Source organism: Pecten maximus, chromosome 16 (genome assembly GCF_902652985.1).
Source record: "Pecten maximus chromosome 16, xPecMax1.1, whole genome shotgun sequence".
In the NCBI taxonomy this organism is placed as follows: Eukaryota; Metazoa; Mollusca; class Bivalvia; order Pectinida; family Pectinidae; genus Pecten; species Pecten maximus.
In genome coordinates this window covers 30,795,213-30,816,983 of record NC_047030.1, presented here as the reverse complement: position 1 = coordinate 30,816,983, position 21,771 = coordinate 30,795,213, and the positions used below count along the sequence as shown (strand labels likewise).

General features: G+C 34.4%; 2 protein-coding genes across 6 annotated transcripts; one reads left to right on the top strand and one right to left on the bottom strand.

Annotated features, from left to right (window-relative positions):
- The first annotated feature begins 398 nt into the window (after positions 1–398).
- On the top strand, positions 399–12,080 carry LOC117344604. 5 transcript variants are annotated; one of them, XR_004536223.1, is made up of 16 exons: positions 983–1,484; positions 1,725–1,872; positions 2,374–2,552; positions 2,812–2,937; positions 3,458–3,555; positions 3,829–3,916; positions 4,567–4,665; positions 5,063–5,127; positions 6,421–6,576; positions 6,732–6,879; positions 7,146–7,309; positions 7,617–7,677; positions 8,129–8,278; positions 10,190–10,331; positions 10,788–10,961; positions 11,292–12,080. XR_004536223.1 is itself a non-coding variant. In XM_033907411.1 (15 exons), the coding sequence occupies exons 1-15, from the start codon at positions 1,341–1,343 to the stop codon at positions 9,477–9,479; spliced, it is 1,830 nt and encodes a 609-aa protein (XP_033763302.1). In that variant the 5' UTR covers positions 981–1,340; the 3' UTR covers positions 9,480–9,647. The 5 variants fall into 5 exon arrangements, 4 of the variants coding, with proteins under 4 accessions (XP_033763305.1, XP_033763302.1, XP_033763304.1 ...); XM_033907411.1 differs by lacking the exons at positions 10,190–10,331; positions 10,788–10,961; positions 11,292–12,080 and adding exons at positions 8,892–8,969; positions 9,354–9,647 and having other exon boundaries at positions 981–1,484; XM_033907413.1 differs by lacking the exons at positions 10,190–10,331; positions 10,788–10,961; positions 11,292–12,080 and adding an exon at positions 9,354–9,647 and having other exon boundaries at positions 981–1,484; positions 8,129–8,253.
- Positions 12,081–12,763: 683 nt separating this feature from the next.
- LOC117344603 (muscle M-line assembly protein unc-89-like) lies at positions 12,764–21,759 on the bottom strand. Its single transcript, XM_033907410.1, has 5 exons — positions 21,399–21,759; positions 19,620–20,906; positions 18,897–19,099; positions 18,012–18,234; positions 12,764–14,806 (listed from the first exon to the last, which is right to left on the bottom strand). Exons 1-5 carry the CDS (start codon positions 21,601–21,603, stop codon positions 14,685–14,687), a joined length of 2,040 nt encoding a protein of 679 aa, XP_033763301.1. The 5' UTR covers positions 21,604–21,759; the 3' UTR covers positions 12,764–14,684.
- Between the last annotated feature and the right edge of the window lie 12 nt (positions 21,760–21,771).

Here is a 21,771-nt window from a genome sequence, read left to right as displayed (position 1 = left end):
AAACGAGAAATGGGTGTCTTGGAGACAGTAAATACTGTACCGTTTATCTCTTAAATAGGAGAATACGTCTTTTCTTTTAATTTTATCCCCCAAGCCCTGACAGTTCGCCGATAGCACAGTGATACTCATGTTATATCGAAAATAGAAGCCTCAAAAGTTAATTTTAAATCTCCCATGAAACAGTTGGAAAAAGAAAAGAGAGACAGAAAAAGGAATTCTGCAGAGGTGTGTTCATTTCATCGGTAATTATAATATTAAATTCATGGTAAAGACTTGGAATGAATTGCAGGATAAGTCTTGGTTTACTAGAATCTACTGTATATGTTTTTTAATTTCACTAATAATTACATTTTTTTTTATATAATTCTACATTTTACAGTATATAGAAATTTATATGACGTTACCAAAATATATAAACAGCTGATAAACGTCAAAATTAGATTTTGTAAATAAATTGTGATTTCTCTGGTCATACACATCGGAAAACAGTGAAAATATTATGAGATGAAACGGGAAACAATTCCCCATAGGCCTAAATGTACAAAATTTTTAGATAAAGTCAGGAAAATTCAATGAAAAAAATTGGAAGAACAAAGAATTATTATAATAGAATATAATAGCAAAATAAAAAAAAAATGGAAAGACTTATGGCAAGTAAGACCAAAAATCCAAACTCTCAACTTTTAACCTAACTCTCTACAACTTCAAACTAGATCTCTCTTCCATGAACGCTAGCTAACTATTAAATCTTGAACCTCGAGCTCCGATAAATTGCAGACGTTGTTGACATATACCTCGACAGGTTGGGTTTTTTTGAGCTACTATTTATAATCTTAATCGTGACGTCATCAAACCTAGAGGCAGACGACAGCTACTGTGATAAATGAGGTTTTATAACGGAAAATTGTCGAGATTGGAGTAAAAAGTGAACTTATACAATACCGTATGGCTTCTCTAATTCATCTTTAATTCGACTTGAACAGTAACGTATTACAAAAAGGCCTACGCTGTGACTGTCCCGGGTCCGGTACTCTGGTCTGATCTCGAAGGCATATCATGTTCAATAATGTGCCGTTCACTTAATTTTGACCTACTAGATATAAATAGGCCTACACCATTTCGTGAAAAGTGGTAAATGGGATCAGCATTAGTAAAACTGCTTATATGGATAATATTTGCTTACCTGAGAATATTCCATTAGGCTTAGTGTTGTCACAATCGCCCAGCGTCTTTTGACAGATAGCACGCGCGCCGCATCCAAAACAAACGTTATCATTTAGACGCTTTGCACCAAAGGTTTGATCAAAACATTCAAGACGCGTATCTGTCAAAAATCAAACATGGCAGACGACAAACGACTTGTTTACATGGTCAACGCAGCTAAAAAGCGACATTTTTCTTGCGTGATATGCAAGTTTTCCACTAAAAGAAAAGATTCTTATAGAAAGCACGAAGAGAGTAGTAAACACCAAGGAAACTTGAAGGTACAGTACATTTCATGCATTTTGTAAAAGTATCATTTTCAATCCAATGATTTTTTATGACTTTTCAGTGCATACTGCAGTATTCATTGAAATTTCACATACATGTACAGAATTATTTGCTTATTCATCCCATAACATTTCGTTGTTAACACAATTATGTTTGTAAACATGAGTTTTTCCTTGGAGTAAATCATAAATTTTAGCTATCAAATATATTTTATTATTTTTAACATTGCACAGGTAGCTCAGACAATAGGTGCCAGTAATTATGAGCAATACCCTGAAAACACATACTCTAGTGACTTTTCAGAAGATGAAAATGTCAACTGGAGTTGTGCTGAACCAGATATTGATGTTGTTGAGGATATCACACTTAATGCTGAAAGAGGTAAGTTGGTTGTGTATACAAATTTGTACTGTACTTATATAATTAGGAATGTTTTCTTTGTTAGGCTTGTAGTAAGCTTATACATTATACTGAAGTTCCCGAGACTTGGCATAATAAATTGGCATTCAAAAATGTTTTATGTTAACCCTGTAAGTCAAATCCCTCTTCTTTCAAAAACTATATAAATTAGATCTTGAGATCAAATGTTTTTCATTATATCAGGGTATCACCATCAGTATTGTAATGTTTTTTTAACCATATATAAATATGGCTTACATTGCTAGATTTATAACTCAATAATATTTATTTGCTATATATAGTTAGACCACTTTTTCCTGTTCATTATATGGTCATGTATGCATTAAACAGTGTATACATAAATACACATGTATATATATTTTTGAAAGCTAGTTTTGCGCGAGAATGAAAATGTCTATTCCTTGGTTTTATGACCTCTGGGAAATTCAGAAAGTAAAAATGCTAGGAATGTGTACTTGCAAGATGATGCACCAACAGAGCAAGATGATGTACCAACAGAGCAAGATGATGCACCAACAGAGCAAGATGATGTACCAACAGAGCAAGATGATGCACCAACAGAGCAAGATGAATGGAAACCATTCTCTTCAAAAGCACATTTTTACCTATGTGTTTTAAGTGGTTCAAAAACTCACCATGTTGTAAGTTAAAGTACAGAAAATACAGAAAAGATGCATAATTTCATACCTGCCATTTTTAAGATGCGAACAATATTTTTTCAAGAAGCAACACATCCTAAAACATTGAACTGCATAGCTTTTTTTTTTTAATTACTTCAATTATATTATTATTTCTGTAGTTGATTTCAGATGTATAATTTTTTTAAGTGACAGCTTAATATTGCACTGTCATATCAGCCACCATTAATCATTGGCTTCATTTGCATTCTTAAATTTTCAGAGTGATGAAATTTTGAAATTCATTATATATATGATGAAGAGTTGTGGCACACCAGGAGTTCCTTCTTTCAAAAAAGTGAAGAACATTTGGTCGGATGATTTGGACATTGATAAAATGCTGAAAAAGGTGAATCCCTTCTCATTGTGTTTTAGTACCTACATTTTTCCTTTTTTGAACATGCAATTTGCAAATTTGAGTGAGCTCAGCTGGTGAAGAAATTATCTGTTAAACTGCTACCTCAATTTTGGTAAAAACTTACCCCGGTACACAAAAATATTCAATATTGGTGTGTATGCTACACTGTCTTTCATTTCTTAAAAACAAAAAAATATATATAATTCAATTAAGGACTGATTGTCAAACTTTGACATTCATTGATGCAAACTTTTAGCTCACCACCTACTCTAGGGGCATGCGAGCTTAAATGCCATGATACTGCATTTGTTTCTCCGTCATCAAGATTTTAAATTATAATGTAAATTAAGCATGATTACAGCACAATGTCCCATTGTTCGTTATTGGAAATAATGTACATTGGGTGCAGTAGACTGGAAATAATGTACATTGAGTGCAGTAGATTAATCTAGTCTCTGTGTAGTGGAATAAAATATTTGTTATTGAAAAAATGTTATTATTTCAATTATAGAATACAGACAAGGATGGAAATATTAGCTGGATGATCAAGCCTATGGAAATTTTAAAACTGCAAATTTCCAATCCTAAAACAGCAAAGAAAATAGCCAGGTATATATAATTAAGACAAAACAGTGTTACCAAGAAGGCCATTGCAGCTACAGCCTTAAATTGTCAAAATAATTAATAGGTTACATCATATGCTGGTATGTTTTTCCTGTAAGTAATATAAAATAGAATCAGAGAATACCAAAGCATCCACAACAATGGATAAGTATTGTATGAACCATATTTGACAGAAGCATTCTGGTATGTTTAAAAATTATTATGTATTTATGTAAAGGTATCTTACAACTAACAAATGATATTTACTTTGTATTGCAGATATCCAACAGTTGAAACAACTATTGCTTGTCACAGACAGTCTGGTGCTGCTAAATGGATGCAAGATATCAACTTCCCTTGGGCAAAGGTGATTTAAACATTTTAATGTCTAACATGGACAAATGGATGAGAGACAAGTTCTTACAAGTTATGAACTCTTCTCCATATGTATTTGGGTTACTTGAATAAAAAGATGTATACATTTATATTATGCAGCACAGGCCATTTGCCATGCTATATTGGGTGCAATATGAATGATGTACAATAACTATGCAAATGAGTCTTGTTTCTGTGTATAAAAATTATGTATCTTTTAAAAATTTTCTGGGAAAAAGACAAATATGCACTTTATTTCTCATCTATTCAATCTCATGGGTGTGGTAGGGTTATTTGTCAGCCATTCTGGCGACAGCTAGTTCTAGCTGAAAATTGTGCAACAACTTTATCTCGAAGCAACTTCGAAATCAATCGCAGATTGAACACCAAATACCATGTCAAACTTATAGTGGTATATGACGTCATCACATGTTTCTTTGTCAGATTGTTTGGTTGCAGAATCTAACAAAAAAATTCAATCATTCGGGAAACAATTTGTTGATTCTTGTTTACCATTCCTTTCCCTGCCATGGTTACTACATATATTCACTAGCACAAACTTGTTCAATTACTATAATCATCTTTGAAATGTACTTCATACCTTATAAGATACACATTTATATGAATACTAATCCATTTCAGATTGGTGACACCACTTTGCTGCAGAATATGTTTGTAAGATTTGAATGTGAAGGACAAGAAAACCTTGGGCAGATCAAGAAGTTCATGGATGATATTGAGGTTTGCTATTTTCCTAATAAACAGTTTCTTGGAGGTAGGAAGTTTAGCTGGACAGATCATTCTTGATGCAACTACCAAATGTAACCTTCACAGTTCATTAAATTTGGAAAAATGACATGATTATATATTTATTACAAAATATCTGTAATGTTTGTCAGATTATATTTATTATCAATGTGAATGCAATCCAGGTGCAAGATAAATATTCATTCATATTGACAATAAATACAATCAGAAAGACGTTCAATGGATAAAAGGGTACACATAAAATGTACATCAAATTCCAGTCTTTGGTGGAAAACTGTTGACTTAAATAATTTCCTTTATAAAAAAATAATACTACACCTGACAATAATGTTACTGTACAAGTTAATTGTGTTTTTTCTTCTTCTTTCAGAATGACAAACTGCTTGCAGAGTTAGAAATATTCTGTTATAACACTGATGAAAACAATGGGACTCCGTAAGTTAATTTCCTTCACAGTGGGGTCAGATTTATGTCTTGCAAGTGATTTTACTGTTTTACAGCCACTTTTTATCAGTAATGTAAAAGTATTATACAAAACTGCTATCACATTCGAAAATTCTAACATTTGTTATGTATATAGACTTATATTTACATTTCAACTGCACTGACACTAGATTATTAAGGTACTGTGCAGTACAATTTTGATGCTTATACTTTAGCAATGATTAAGGATTGTCATACATTAGACATTCATTGGTGTGTAACATACATTAGCGATCTGTTCCTTGACAAGTACTCTTTTGATTTTGGGAGTTCTCCGGAAAAATACTGCCATCTTTAATATGACAGATAAGGACTAAAAAAATGCAATTTCTTCATAATGATAATTATTAAAAAAGCAAAAAATCAAACTTTTGATTAAGGACAAATGAAGATCATTGGTGAGTGCCAAGATTCCTCTTGGATCTCTTACTATGGAAAACTTATATCCACTTATTTCATCCTGAACAGATTTGTATTTATATTATTCCGTGCAATATTTTCAGTTTCATTGTCCAGACTGGGCGTTACATTCAAATTCCTCTGGATGAATGTGTACCAGAAGAAATAGTGTCCAATATTCTGGTCAAACGCCATCAAGGAAATTCATATGCCAGTGTACCTATTCCAGAAGAAGTAAGCAATATTATCAAAACAGGAACTTGATAGGAGGTCAGGAGGATGCAAGTATGATTCATAAAAAAGAAAACAAACTTAATTAGATACCTGTATGACAATTAGTTGTTACAGTTTTGCAATCGCTTCGAGCATGCAAGTTCAAAAATCAAATTTGACAACTTTGACCCTTATCTATAGCCTTTACAGCATCCCCAATACAATATTTAAAATTTGTGAAACATAAATTTACCCTGTGCTGGGGTTTTATTACAACACAATTATATACACATTTATCAAATTAATCATTCAAGAATAAATAGATAGAATAACATAATTGTTCTATTGTAAAAAGAATGTAAATATATTGATTAAACAGTTTTTTTCGTTTTAAACTTTCATGCTTGTACATTATAATGTATGAAAGTAACTAGTTCTATATTGCATGAAGCCCAACTGAATTGCATTCATACCTGCATGAATGTTTAAAAAAAATCCTGTTTGATCTTGTGTTTTTGGTTTTTAGGAAAAGAAGGCCATGTTTGAGTTAACGCCTCTCTGGAAAGTGTTACCAATCATAAATGTGCCAGTAAATGTATTCATGGATGATTTATCATCAAATAAATCACGCAGATGGTCCCCATTACATAGCATCCAGATGCAGCTGGCTGGGCTTCCTCTCAAGGAAAAAAGAAAAGGATCCAGCACACTATATCTAGCATCATCAGATACAGTTGGGATCCTTGATATGATGGCACCCGTATGTGCGGACATTGAAGAAAGCAAAAGGTAAGTAACAGATAAATTTACTTTTAAGCTTTAAAAGTGGCCAGTACAATTGCTTTAGAACATTAAGGTCAAAGTGATAACAAGTATATGTGATCAATGTATGAAATGGGATACAAATTATGAACATCATGTTTTATTATATGTATATATTTCAGCTCTGCTGTAGATGCATTTGATGCAGAAAATTTAGCACCAGTTGTCCTCTGCTCACAGGTATCATTACTTGTGACAGATTACCACATGATGAGCCATGCCTGTAATCACAGTGGACCATCAGCAACAAAATATTGTCCGAAGTGTATGGTATGTTAACTTTGTGAGATTATACATATTGAATTTTCAAGGAACTAGATACAGAAGAGTAAAATCAAGGCTTTTGTCTATATGGTTTGTGAATGTATCGAGGATCTGACACTGGTGTCAATGATATATGAAATTCATGAAACAAGTTAGATAATTCATTATGTTACGACCTGTTAGGTGAATGTTTAATGAATTTGAAAATTTCCACATTGCGTGGACACAAGTGTAAGATTCCATTTGTCACATTACTATTTTACAATTTTAAGGCTGACAAAACGGATCCTTTGCGAAAAAGTGAGCTGAGGACTCCAAACAAGACTCAGCGCATATTACATCGTATGAATATCATGACAAATACAAAAACACTGCAAAAAGAAACTGGGGTTAAACCATATGGAAATCCTCTGTGGAAATACATAAACCCTCATAGGTAATTGAACTGGTAGCATTTGTTTAAGTGAATCTATTGAAATGTTATGTAATAGAAACTGTATTAAAGATTCTAGTAGCTCTTTTTGTTCATCAATGTTCATTGAATTGATACATCTGTAATGTGTTCAAAGCACTTGAAAAAATCCATAGCATGCTTAAATAATAATACAACAATGTGTAATTTCTTTCCTAAGGTATAAACGTATAGTCTTGGCTAAATTGAAATTCAAATTAATTACAGTAAGTCAACCCGATAATTTGACATCATGACTTGTTAATTGTTCCGTTTAACAATCTGATTTCAGAGACACACCAATTGGAGTACTCCACTTTCTATATCTAGGACTAGCAAAGCACTTAATAAAGGTAACAGCTGCGAATGTCAAGACATTATATTCATAAATTTCATATTTCCACTGCCAGAGACTAGATGAAGCTACTATTTCCAATGTATGTTATTTTCCAACAACATACATTGGGATATTGTGACGTCTTTATGATTATGACATCATAATTGTAATGTTGAAAACCACACTACTCCACTGTCAACGGGTGGATGTCCTCTGTTTGGATTTACCCTGACGTAGCTAAAATGATGAGTCTATCGTGTGTGCTTGATCAATGAATATAACAGCCATCGCTCGGTGGGCGGTTAGTGGTATCCATTGTAGCAATTATAACTTAGTAATAATGATGATAACAACAGTCGGTCCATGGTATTCATACCTTATGAATGCAAACTTAATTTGGTAGGGTTATATAGAGGCAATGCCATTCATTGGTTAATATGTACATAAAATATGTATACATGTTTCAGTTATGCTATGAGAGTCTGAGTCCTCAAAAAAAAGACGAGCTGAAAGTTCACCTCGACAGCATCGATCAAACTGGTTTCAGCTACAAAGTTTCAGCAAAATCCATGCTACAGTACCTGGACAGTAGGCAAGGCAAAGACTTCAAGCACTATGTAAGGCTTATGTTCATGATTTATAGGGTTTCTAAAGCATGAATTAAGACAACCTAATCAATCCACATATTTTACACTAATGCCCCACCCCCATTTTTCTATGTCACCAACCCTAGGTTCTTTGACTCCCTGCCAAGGATTCCCTTTCCCTGAAAAGAGATCCAGTTTGTAATGTTCTCAATAATTGCATGACATCATGTAACAATACCATGACTTCTTGACAAGAATACAATGACGTCAAGTCGACAACACAATCGCATCACATAAATATTGTCTTGCACTGATGTAACGTCAATATCAAATATATAAGAGATTTAACAGGGTAAGAAAAAAATAATCATTCACCTCCTTGGGAGTGAGACAGGGGATCTCAACCCTCAGGGTAAGATTCTTAAGCTGCCAAACAGGAGGCTTAAGAATCTTACCCCTCGGGTTGAGATTCCTCTGTCTCACTCCCAAGGAGGTGAAAGATTCTTTTAATCTCACACTGGTAAAAGGGCAGATACACCTGTCCAGGGTAAGAGAAAATAAAATCAAAAAGTTCGAAAATAACCTATGATGTGGATGCTCAAGTTGATTATCAAGTTTATTCATGATCTTTTGTTTTATTTAGCTCCAACTGGCTCCCTTTAACTTCCAGTTTGTGGGAGCTGACAGGAAGCATGTTATGGCACTTAAAAAGTTAGCTTTGGTAAGAAATCTTATCAGATATCTACCTGTCAATATTTTTAAGTCATCAAATACTGAGCAGATCTGTACTAAATTTAATCAAAAGCACTTGGAGGACAAGGGAATACATTTTGTATCAATGGTGTATGTTGACCCCTATGACCTAAGGGAGATGGCCAGAATGGGGAGATTTAAAATATCTTTCTTCTGTATAAATGGTTGGATTTTGTCCACATTTGGTCTGGACCATCATTGTGCCAAGGGGACTCTATTTTGTTTAGACACTGGTCCATATGCTTATTTGAATATTTGAATGTTGAGCAGTGAGGTACCTAATAATTGCATTTCACTCGACACTAATAAATTAAAAAAAGCTAAAACTAGCATTGGACACTGCATTTTTTAGATATCAAAACATATGCAGCAGCTGGAAGGGGGAATTGCAGATGAAGTAGAGGATTATCTGAATTTCGTTCATGAACATCTGCCATCATTAACTAGGAAAAGCAAAGCAGGTTGCATTGGTTTTTGAATTTGGGCTGTTCCCCCAGTGTGGTTTTAATGATGACACAAATACAAACTCAGGTTATAAACCAATTATTGGATAAAATATGATTAACAATAAGCAATTGTTCTATAGTAGAAATGTAAATATATGGATTAAAAGTGATTTTTTAACTTTCATAGTACTATGAAAGTTCAGCGGGTACATCCATATTTATCATGAAGCCCTAGCGGGTTTCATGCAGTATGGATGTAACCGCTGAACTTTCATAGCACTATGAAAGTTAAAAAAAAATAACTTTCAATCCTTATATAAACGCAATTAACCTCATGTTCCATTGAATTTTTGATCTAACGAACTAAACAAAATCTCATGAACTAAAAGCGTTTATGTTAAATTTACCGACTGCTCTATTAGATTTATGATCTCATAAACTTAACAAAATCAAAGGTTAATCCTTAAGTGGTTTATTAATTTCCCCTTAGTTTAACAATTCATAGAAGTAACTTTTTGCCAATAGAAATTACTATTTCAACATCATATTTTTTCTTATTTTCCTGTTTTCTTTTTCTTAATTAAGGTTTAGACCAAATGTTCTTTAATTCGTTGGAAATAGCAAAGATTAATGTTGAAATGAAACTTTGATGATAGACATACGTGGTATGGATGTTTATTATCTTAGACCCAACGACATTTTTTTCAAGCAGCTATAATACTGATTTGCTCCTTTTACAAAGGCATCCTCCAGGTCATCAGGTGGTTAGTGAAGGATGCTGTAATGAAGTGGCCAGATACCTTGGAAACCAAGATGATGAGGGGCACGACCATCACAGAAGAGGTTTAAGACTGATGGACAGATTACCTAGCGGCAAGCCAAATGTATGCTGAACTAATACGTTCCAAATTACAGAAATTGTCAAAATAAAACCCCAACAAAACAAAACAAACCTATATACATGTATGGTTCAGGCAATTGTTTTTTTTAACATTTTAACAATTTCAAGTTAAAAGCTTGTGTATAAGCTATTTCTTGGAGGTCACAATAAATCTAATTTGTATTTTATGATATTCACATTTGCTCTGCATCCTTCCATTGCTTGATTTTCTGAAATGTTGCTTGGCTCAATTTCATAAGAATTTACAATTCATATAGAGTATATGCCAAACATTTGAGTATGGGGCTAATAGGCCATTGTCCAAGTTCACTTCACATTCATTGGCCTCTTATATTGCTTTCTGTGCTCAGGCAGTTTTGGATTTTACTCTACTGAGTAAATATGATATGATAGTTGTTCAATCTTTAACCATATATTCACTTTTATTTCTTCCCTGAAGGACAAGTCATCAGATCCTGTGATCCAGGTGCAAGCCCTGCAAGCCGCTCTAGCTTGTGGAGGGGATATTTCCTTGCATGAACAAGGGGTTGTTCACACTTTCAGAGGTGTTAAGACTGCCAGTGGCAGAGATGCTAAGGTTGGACAGTTTGTGACTTACAATGAAGATGGTGAGGTAATTGACCTTTGCTAACTTATAATTATGAACAGTTACAAACATGTTCTCTATCATGTTGTAATTGGTGCGCAATTAAGTTATGACATCATAACCCCCTCAGTTGTTTCACTTATAGGTGAACTGAAGAAATTCGACTGAAAATATAGCTGCACATTATGTGGTTGCAGCCATCAATGAGATAATACATTTGTTTGCTAATAATAAATTAATGGTAATTAGCTATAAATTGTAAAATTCCTTTATAACTCCCATGTAAATATGATGCCTTTGTCATGAGGATGATTGAATTTTTCAAATTTAAGGACGTATTTTTCAATTCAATTTCAGGAGCTTGTGGGACGTTTAAGGACATTGATGGAAGGCAATCAGTGTAGGGCTGCAGAGATTGAGAGGTGCCGTAGGAATGATCTCCAAAGAGTTGAAGTGTCTCGGGAAACTCCTATTTGGAAAGACATAAAATCACTTATAGAACCACTGCACTGTGTTCATTCATGTCGGGATGCAAATTGTGCAGTTCAGGAATTACAAGTATCAAGAAAAACAGAACAAGAATTCACAACAAAGATATGCAAGACAATCAAACACAAAGACAGAGTTTATTTCATCAATACATATCGCCTAACCCATTCGAAAGATTTTTATTAGTCCTGTACAATGTCTTTCTTCTATCAAGTTCATGCTACAACTGAACTCCTATACTACATGTCACTTGAACTTAATACTTGTGTTAAGGGCTCATCTTGGTGAGGGAGTGTATCATGTGTCAAAAGTAGGTCACTCTGACCTATATATTTTTTACTTTTGACCTACAAGATAAAATTTGTTCAGGCTATATCCCTTACACTGTAAATCAACGGAATTCATATTTAAGAGTTACTTATTGGTGATGTATCTTTAACAATTAACCAAAACGAAAACATTTTTAAGCTACTCAAAATGATTTAAGAATTAAATTCAATATATTTTTTTATGTTATTGAGTCATAACACGAAAAAAAATGGATTTTACTCGGTGGCCAAGTGGATAAGGTGTTTGACATTCTGCCACTAGTCCTCCACCTCTGGGTTGTGAGTTTGAATCCCATGTGGGGCAGTCACCAGGTACTGACCGTAGGTCGATGGGTTTTCTTCAGGTACTCCGGCTTTCCTCCACCTCCAAAACCTGGCACGTCCTTAAACAACCCTGGCTGTTAATAGGACGTAAAACCAAATAAACCAAACCAGTACTCTAAATAAAGCGGTTTATGATTAAAGTACCCCTTAGCAAAATGCAATGGCATTAAAATACCATTGAAATAGCATTACTTCAAAACCATTGATAAGCCATTGAAATACCATTTATTTAGGTTGATCAATGCTTCTCATGAAGAACCATTGAAACACCATTTGAACACCATTGAAACGCCATTGAAATGAGCCGAAATATTTAAATTAGTTTGCTAAATAAGGTATCATGAAACAATGGTATTTCAATGGTTTTTCAATGGTATTTAAATGGTATTTTAATGGTATTTTAATGGCATTTCAATGGTCTTGGAAATAAATTTCAATGGTATATCAATGGTTTTAAGAAAAAAACAATGGTAATTCAATGGCATTCCAAGACTCCGTCTATCTACATGTATCTGAACCCAGGAACCTAGAATAATCAAATCACTTCTATATTCATGGTGTGGTTTTCTAGTGTTCAATTTACGGTGTTCATCAAAATTATTAATAAAACTCGAAGGGTGGTAACTCTAAATATGACCTGGGTGTCCTAGGGTGGTGGTAGATTTTTTTACTGGACTATCCCTCAGACATTGTTTGATCTCCATCAGTCACTCCATTCATTAAGCAGTCAAGCAGATCTTTTCCCTTGAATCTTCTTGGTTTTGTTACATTATGCTGTATTGTGACTAACATTGATAGGTGAATTGAATAATAGCCCACAATGAATCTGATGATGGGCTAATAATTGAGAAAACATATCCAACTTTAAATAAAGATAACCTCAGAATATTGCTTCTTTTTCATTTGCATGTGTTTATTTTATTAATTTCTGGTATCCAAAAAGAAGTACATAGAGAAACATCACTGGTGACAATATGTGTTTCTTTCAAAATAGCTTTCACCTTTTTGGGCATACTCAAGTATTTGAGATACTCTACAGAAATGCCTAGCTTAAATTTCAGTTTAAAAAAAAAAGAGAAATCAATACGAAAGCATGGCACATATTTTTTAGATTTTCATATTTGGTAATTATCTTAGACCAATATCATAAGTCAGGACAACTGAAAAAAAAGTCACATTTTTGTTACCATTGCAACAGTTTCTGGCCATGGTACAACATGCATGTCCGTCCTAGGCCTGTTACAGACATTCTATTTTGTCAAAAATTTAATTTTACATGATATGAAACATTTCTGCATGGATAAATATCATAATGTTTTGTATTTTAATCTTTGAATAAATTTTTAAAATTTGGATTTCCGGAGTTGCGTTTTTCTTCTTATATGAATTTGAACAAAGAAACAATTTATACAAAGGAATATGCCATTTCTACAGGTAAGAACAATCCAAAGACATAATGTTTATAACAGAAAAAAAGGTTTCCTTAAATGCATAGTGGTCCTAAACCAGTATTAAATGTTAATTACAAGAGTGACAATTACATAACAGGAACCGATTTAACAAGATGGACATTTTTGCAACATGGTTTAACAGTGTTGTTCCGATGATCGATCATATTTGATATCTAATCGAAAGGCAACCAATTCTTATTAATTGATTATGAGGTTCACTTTCACTTCATGTACTACCTAGAAGAGAACGACAGTTCTGTATTAGATTAAATTACTACCAATCATGTTATTTAATATAACAAGTACTAATTGTAAGGACAACCGTTAAATTAATGTCCCCCAAACTACCCCAACGGTCGTAAATAATGATAATGGAAGAGTTTTCACCGAAATCAAACAATATCTAAATTTGGGGGGAAAAAAAACCAGAAACCTCAGACAATTTTGTAAGTAGTACCATTCTGATCAGCTTCCCTCAATCCCATATACCAATCTGTACCAAAATCAAACAATATCTAAATTTCGACCAATCAGAGGCCACGAAATGGCAGCCATTTTTGAGTTTTGTTCCAAGACATGCACGTTGCACACCTTCTGCCCCCCAAGCAATACTCATGTGAAGTTTCATAAGGATCTGTCCAATAGTTTAGGAGGAAACTGCCGGACAAGTTCACCATGAAAAGATAGAAGAAAGCTAAAGAAGAATTTAATAAGAAATGAAACAAACACAATATGGCCCCCCAACTTTGTTAGGGGGACATAATTAATTATAAAATATTAATGATAACTGTTCATCGGTGAAGACTGTAACTCTGAAATGGTATGAATGAAAGATAAGAAACTGCGAGTGAGCGGCAGCTAGACATAAGACAAAATGTCCAAAGAAAAATCCCATTTGTTAAGCATTATGTACGTACTAGTATGCCAACCGATTAATCCTTAAATTCATTGTAGAAACTGCTAGAAGGAATGAAATAAATGCAAATTATCAAAATATTTATAAATGTTTGTCCATCAATGTTGAAATATCAACTGATTCCCAACACTACTTCTTCAACATCTGGGGACACAAAGCGATACATTTCTGTCGAATTTCTCAAATACTTATAGTTTGTCGTCACCCTCAGACTTCTTTCTTCCTTTCTGCTCTGCTCCCCTTACTTGCAACTCTTTCGTTTTGATAACCTATGGTTCCCAATCTTGTTCTGGATAGCAGTGATGTACTTCTTCTGGGATAGTTCTTGAAAGTTTAATGCACTGCATCTTGTATGGAGATATTCTGAAAGAATAGTACAATTATTAAGGCATTAATGTCCATTCTTTTAAAGTCGGTATCAAACTACAAAGTATTAAAGCTGTAATTCACATCCCTCGCTTTCGCCTCAAATTGCGTTAATCAATGGGGCCATCATTAAAAAATTCTTTGTTTGCTGTTGCCTACCCACCCCTTCTAGGAGTGGGTAGGTAGGTAGGCTTTTTTTTTTTTTTTTTAAGTTGAGACATTTTATAGCATAATTTTGTGAAATATTACAAAACAACTGAAACATCATGTGGACATGTAGTGTAGTGTGTTAAAGGTACAAATTTATTGTCCCGATTGTACTGATGGGCTTAATGCCTAAAGTTTGAATAAAAACTTGAAAACTTGATTGTCTATGTGTTATATTTACCCTGGATGTTTTTCTTGGTAGATTGGTTACTGCATGCGCACTGTATTGCCACTTATCTTTAACAATGCACCCTTTGGTTCTTAATCTGACATCCTCTGCTTAATGCTAGCTGGCTTTGTAACATATATATGCATGGTGAGTGTCAGATATGATGTCTTTTTCAAATGTACATGTACCATATATCATATGAATCATTTAGCCAGGATGTTCAAGCAACCTGGGGGTTCCAGCTAGTGTTTAAATAATAACACACACATATATATATAACTTAAATAATTGAACAATTTTATTTAACACTTGAATTAATAAATTGAAATCTCATTGAACACAAAAATATGTTAAAACACAACAAAACTGAAGTTGACACGATATGAGAAAATTGTTAATAATGACATTGGATGGAATGGATTTTTTTTTAGATCTGGACTAGTAGATATTGATAGTGTGGGTATTGCACAAAAAATATAAAAATACAAAAACATAAAAATATGTTAAAACACAACAAAACTGAAAATGACACGATATGAGAAAATTGTTAATAATGACATTGGATGGAATGGATTTTTTTTTAGATCTGGACTAGTAGATATTGATAGTGTGGGTATTGCACAAAAAATATAAAAATACAAAAACATAAAAATATGTTAAAACACAACAGAACTGAAAATGACACGATATGAGAAATTGGAATGGATTTTTGATAGTGTGGGTATTGCAAGCAATGTTCATATTGCAATATTTGGGGGCATATTGCGATATGTTAAGAAATTTTGTCGATTTAACATGTTACAAAAATGTACAGGAAAACGGACAGATATAATAAAACATCAGGTAATCAAGTTTCAATGACAAATTTAAAAATGACAAACTGTATCTATCTATCCCTAAAAATTATCACAGCAAACAAGTTTAACTTGGCTGATATACTTTTGCTATAACATTATTTCTAAATAATTAGTTAATAATTGTACTTAAACAACATTAAAATGACTAGAACAAAATTCAAAATCACATTGCTATATAGTATTGCAAGAAAAATACTGTAAGTGCAATATATTGCCCACCCCTACTAAGTATTGATACTGTGTATGTTACTATGTATCTGTTATACAATATTTCATAAACAGACAAATTGTCATTAATACAAAATTAACAAAAGGACAGGTCAGGGTGGACATGATCTGCTCGACTAAATTCAACCAGTGGTACCGAGTGGTACTATATAAATCTGCCAGGTTTGCATCTCCGCAACATGCCAGGCGGAACGGGCTACCTGCCTATCTGAATATTTCAATTTTTTATTGGATTCCTTTTCACACTGTCTTTGCCTGCCAATAAACAATCCGCACAAACAGGCAGAACAACACGATACTGTTTGAGCAAGTTGGCATCTCGCTGTACTCCATCAACAGCGCAGTGACAACACACGTCTTTCCTTGTGGCAAATCCTGTAGCATAGTATGCAAATTCGATGTGGGTGTTGCAGGCTAGTTGCAACTTGACGAACACCATACCTTGCAAAGCATCACCTGAAATTAAATAATGATGGATACTTCACAGTGAAATAATTTGCAAATGCATACTATTAAAGATGAAATCCTTTTACATTATAAAGTTGATGCTTCAATATATTGATTCAAACTACTTTTTAAAAAAAATATCAGAGAACAATAATACACTGAGGTTAGTCTTTTGCATGTTTACATTTTGTAGGCTAACCTCTACCACAAAATGTGACTTACCTGTGAATTTTTGCCCTGTAGCATCCTTGTGTTTCGCAAATTTCGACAATTCGGTCGCTGACGACATCAGGACACTGAAGGCATTCCTTTTACTAGTACTAGTCGGGTTACTCTCGGATTCTGTTGTTGTGGTAGATTTGATCACTTTAAAAGTCGCATATTTCAAAGTGTTGTCGAGGTTTTGGGCTACCTCGATAGCCTCATCCATATGGGGGTGGAAGACAGTGATCGAGTTTTTTGCCGCAAGAGATAACTCAACCACATCTGTTTTCCCCGGCAGTGACGGCGAGTGTGTGCCGGTATGTAATAGCTCATCAAGCACTTCATTCCACGTGTCCCCGACACCAAACTCCATAATATAGTTGTTCTTGTTATGTTTATGCATATCTGGTTCTCCTTCATACACCAAACTACAGCACAGCGATACGTAATCATTGCTGACTGCAGCCAACTTTCGTTTTAGCGTAGCGACATCCATGGCGGCTCCGAGCCCACAACGTCAGCAAGGTGCTTTGCACGCTTTAACAACTCGCTATTATAAAGCGTTTGAGCGACGAAGAGTCAAAACTAAAACCGAAACGAATCCGGTAAATCCGGAATCCGGAAATGACGATTTATAAAAAAAAAATGACCGAAAAAAACGTAAAAAAATAATTCCAGCGGGACCTTTTTTTTTGGGTAGGGCGGCAGCAGCAAACAATTAATTTTTTATTTTAGGCCTGGACCATGAGTCACTGCGGCAAAAAATGTCTCTTTTCGTTAATCAAGGGGTCATAACTCCTGCAAATAATGTCCCAACAAAACCTGCGACCTAGCCCTTTAGGCATTTGACCATGTCACCAACTTCCTTTTAAGCAAAAGCGGGGGATAAAAATTGAATGCCTTCCTGTTGAACATAACATATATTTCACTCGTATGACAGAACTTTGCGATATTCTGTCATACTCGTGAAATTACTGAATTACGTAGCTGCTTCTTGCAATTAACAAAAAAGATCTGTCATATTTTAAGTTAATTTCTTTTATAAAAAGCTATATACTGTTTTTTCTTTTACTCCTGACATTACTCATACCTTGTATAGCCTCTCTCTTGTTGATAGGGAGGGAACTAACACCTTTGCTGGCGGCCATTTCTTCAAATGAAAATACTAAGTCCAGAACTTTATTCAACAGGTACAATGCTGGATTTTTCATGGATCCAGCCTTGTTCTCTATGCCCCTTAACTGTGATGGATTCACAAGAATTTCAGCAAAGTGATCTTTGTCATCTGGATCTATGATCAAGGGAACGAGTCTCTGGGAAATATAATAAAGTAAATAGGTTAGGGTACACATTAAAACTTAATACACAATGTATTTATATAGCTATATTTTGGATACTTTGCAACAAAAAGATTTTTTTTGTATTTCAAGTTTCTTGAAACAAAGTCATTTTATCAGTTGTGTTGATAATTTGCAAGCAAATAAAAACATTTGTTATAATAATTACATAGAATATGAAAGCCATTAATACAGAAATTTAATGTGTACATTTTACTTAACCTGGGATTGATACTAGTGGTGGTCAATAATTCTTACTAATTTAAGTTGTTCTAAAGCATGGCAAAGTTGTAAATTAAACAATAACATATTTTTCTAAGAAAGAAATTCTCTTTCATTTTTAAATCTTTTTCTTTCAAACTGAGAAAATATGTACATGCAAGTAAAAAGACTTGACTTTTAATTGGCAAATTATTCAAATCCACACGTCTTTGTTGTTACCACTTTAACAAAATTGTCTGATGTCTTGGAAGGACTACTAGAAATTGTTAAGGATCGACTGAAAACTGTATCTGGTATATGTGGTCTTGCTGGCCACCTGATAAAACAAGTTGTAGTATTTAACACTGTTAACGAAGATTTTATGTGAAAGATAAATATTTCTAGGTACTGCATGAGTATGAGGCATATGTACATACCATTTCACTTTTCTGTGCAGATTTGACAGATGATCTTGGATTCCTGTCAAAAACCTGAGTATTTGGCGAGTTCATGGAGTGCTGGTTGTTCCCAAATATTTCTCTTCCATTAGATTCCCCCTGTTGACGTAATTGCAATGTCAGTAGCTCCAGAAACCCAAGCAAGGTCACTCTTTGGTTGTTGTCCAACTCTCTAAAGTAATCTATTAAAGGATGAAGAGAAAAAAAAGGAAATTTTCAACAAGAATTAATATGTTAAATCCCTATTTACAAGTATCGATCACTGTGTGATCTAAATAGTATTCTCAAATTGAATAGTATCATGATCAAGAATATAAGACAATGTCAAGAAGGATTTGTATACAATATGTATAATATACAACCCCTTTTAAGTTATCAGACAGAGTTTAGAGTTATTATCAAATAGCTGAAAATCCAACTAGTAATTATATGAACAAAGAAAAAATACCAGGCCTCACCGGACAAGCAAAATCAAATTTCAAATATTTACCTTAATTTGAATTTTAAAATGATATCCAATATATATGACTAGGGCAACAATCCACCAAGGTTACATATTGTAAAATTGGATGAATTTATTCAGTCTTCCAAGCCATTGTACTGTACAGACAGATGGATAAAAAAAACATACAATAAAAAGCATGAATTAGATTTTAAGATATATATCGAAACACTTTTTATAAATATTTTTTTAACACATACCTGTGATCGGATTACAATGCTGGGACATGGGCATGTGCACTGGATACACTGGGGTACTTGATATTTCATGCTGTACATCCTCTTGTGATTCCTTCGGGTTATCCCATGAATAATTGGCGTTGTAGCCATAGTACTGGTTTTCACTTCCAGAAGCCGATTGAACTGATGGCATTTCTGAATAAGAGAAACCATTGTGGTCCTGGTCATTCAAAACACTAAGGCCAGAAAACACAGCTTGTGATGTTTCCTGTTGACTATCCAAAACCAATTCTATCTTTTTTGTTGAGTACGCTTTCTTGGAGGGAGTCTTGGAATTTGTAATTGTTACAGAAGTAACTTCTGATGTGCATGTTTCTGATCTTGGCCTAATGCAAGTGTCAAATAGTCTAGTTTTTGTATGGCTTGTTTTTATGGATGGTGTCTTTTGGGTATCGCGGATAGGTGTGGCTTTGGAAGGAGTCTTTTTGGTCCCGCGGACAGGTGTGGCTTTGGAAGGAGTCTTTTCAGTCCTGCCGACAGGTGTAGCTTTGGGAGGTGTAAATGTCTTTTTGGTCCCACCTACAGGAGTGACTTTGGACGGTGTCTTTTTGGTCCCACCTACAGGAGTGGCTTTGGACGGTGTCTTTTTGGTCCCACCTACAGGAGTGGCTTTGGACGGTGTCTTTTTGGTCCCACCTACAGGAGTGGCTTTGGACGGTGTCTTTTTGGTCCCACCTACAGGAGTGGCTTTGGACGGTGTCTTTTTGGTCCCACCTACAGGAGTGGCTTTGGACGGTGTCTTTTTGGTCCCACCTACAGGAGTGGCTTTGGACGGTGTCTTTTTCGTCCCGCCGACAGGTGTTGCTTTTGAAGGTGTCCTTTCCGTCCTGCTGACAGTTGTGGCTTTGGGTGGTGTCTTTGATTTTTCAGATTCTGACTCGGGCTCACTAGCTACATTGGCAAATGCAGACATTTCATTAAGTTTTATGATGTCTAGTAATTTTGGTTCTTTCGATTTAACAGGTAGGGGTGTACACGTTTTCCTCTTTTTTTTAGCACTTTTCTTTTCATATTCATGGTCACCTGCTATAGAATCACTTCTGTCCTTTTTTTGTTCTGGCTGTGATGTATGGTGCTGTATTTCATCACTTGCCTGCAGTAGTCTTTTAAGCTTGGTCGCGGCTCCTCTTTTTCCTGATTGCTTTCTCTCCTTTGCCAGGGACAAAAGTGTCTCAACAACTCCTTCATCTGTCAGGTTTATGCCTTCGCTCTTGGTGAAATTCATAAATGCCCGAGCAGATGTTGCACCTGATGAAAAGAAATCAAAACATTTATAAATAATTCGAAGTCTTAAAAAAAGGAAATGGATACGAATACATTAAATGGTTTAAACATTCACAATAACTCGCACAGTATATAAAAAATATGGCTCGAGCTCGATATATATAACAGCAGTCGTGCATCCATAGGCAATTATAGTTTATATACTCTACATATACAAATTTACATGAAGCCAAAAATTCAAGGGAAAAAATATGAAAATGCGTGAAATACAGAAAGTCAAAAGTTGCATCAATTTTGGCTCGTCAATCATCAATGTAGATTATCTCGATCGCGACCTATACAGGTGCCCGATCGCGATCGTACATGTATCAATACACGGCGCCTAATATTAATGTTCAGTATTGAAACCAAAAAATATTGATTAACGTAATAACATTGTCTAAAATAAAATTTAAACAAAGAGAAATGAACCTTACTTAATCGTAAAATACTGCATGGATTTTATTTTAAACTTACTTCCAGAGAAAACAGTTGAGCCTTCATACGGTTCGTCCCTTATCGATACTGTTCCGTCTTCATTAATTTCCTCCGTTGGATAATCTACGGAGACTGTACTTGTTGCTTCGTCTATGCATCTTACAGTTTGTTTTTTGCGGTTGACAATTTGCAGAGCTCTATCTGCCGTAAAGTATACAACAAGGTAATCTTCTTGTGTCGCCATCTTGCTCAAATTTGGTTTTGGCGCAATCGCAGCATCAGTGCAGCAGATATGCTTGAGTACAGTACCGGACACGATCGTGGTCAATTTTGTGAAATTATTTTTTTCCTTAATGCTTTAATAGCACCGCAATTTATATTTCTTTATCATTTTTTAAATAGGTTTAATTTA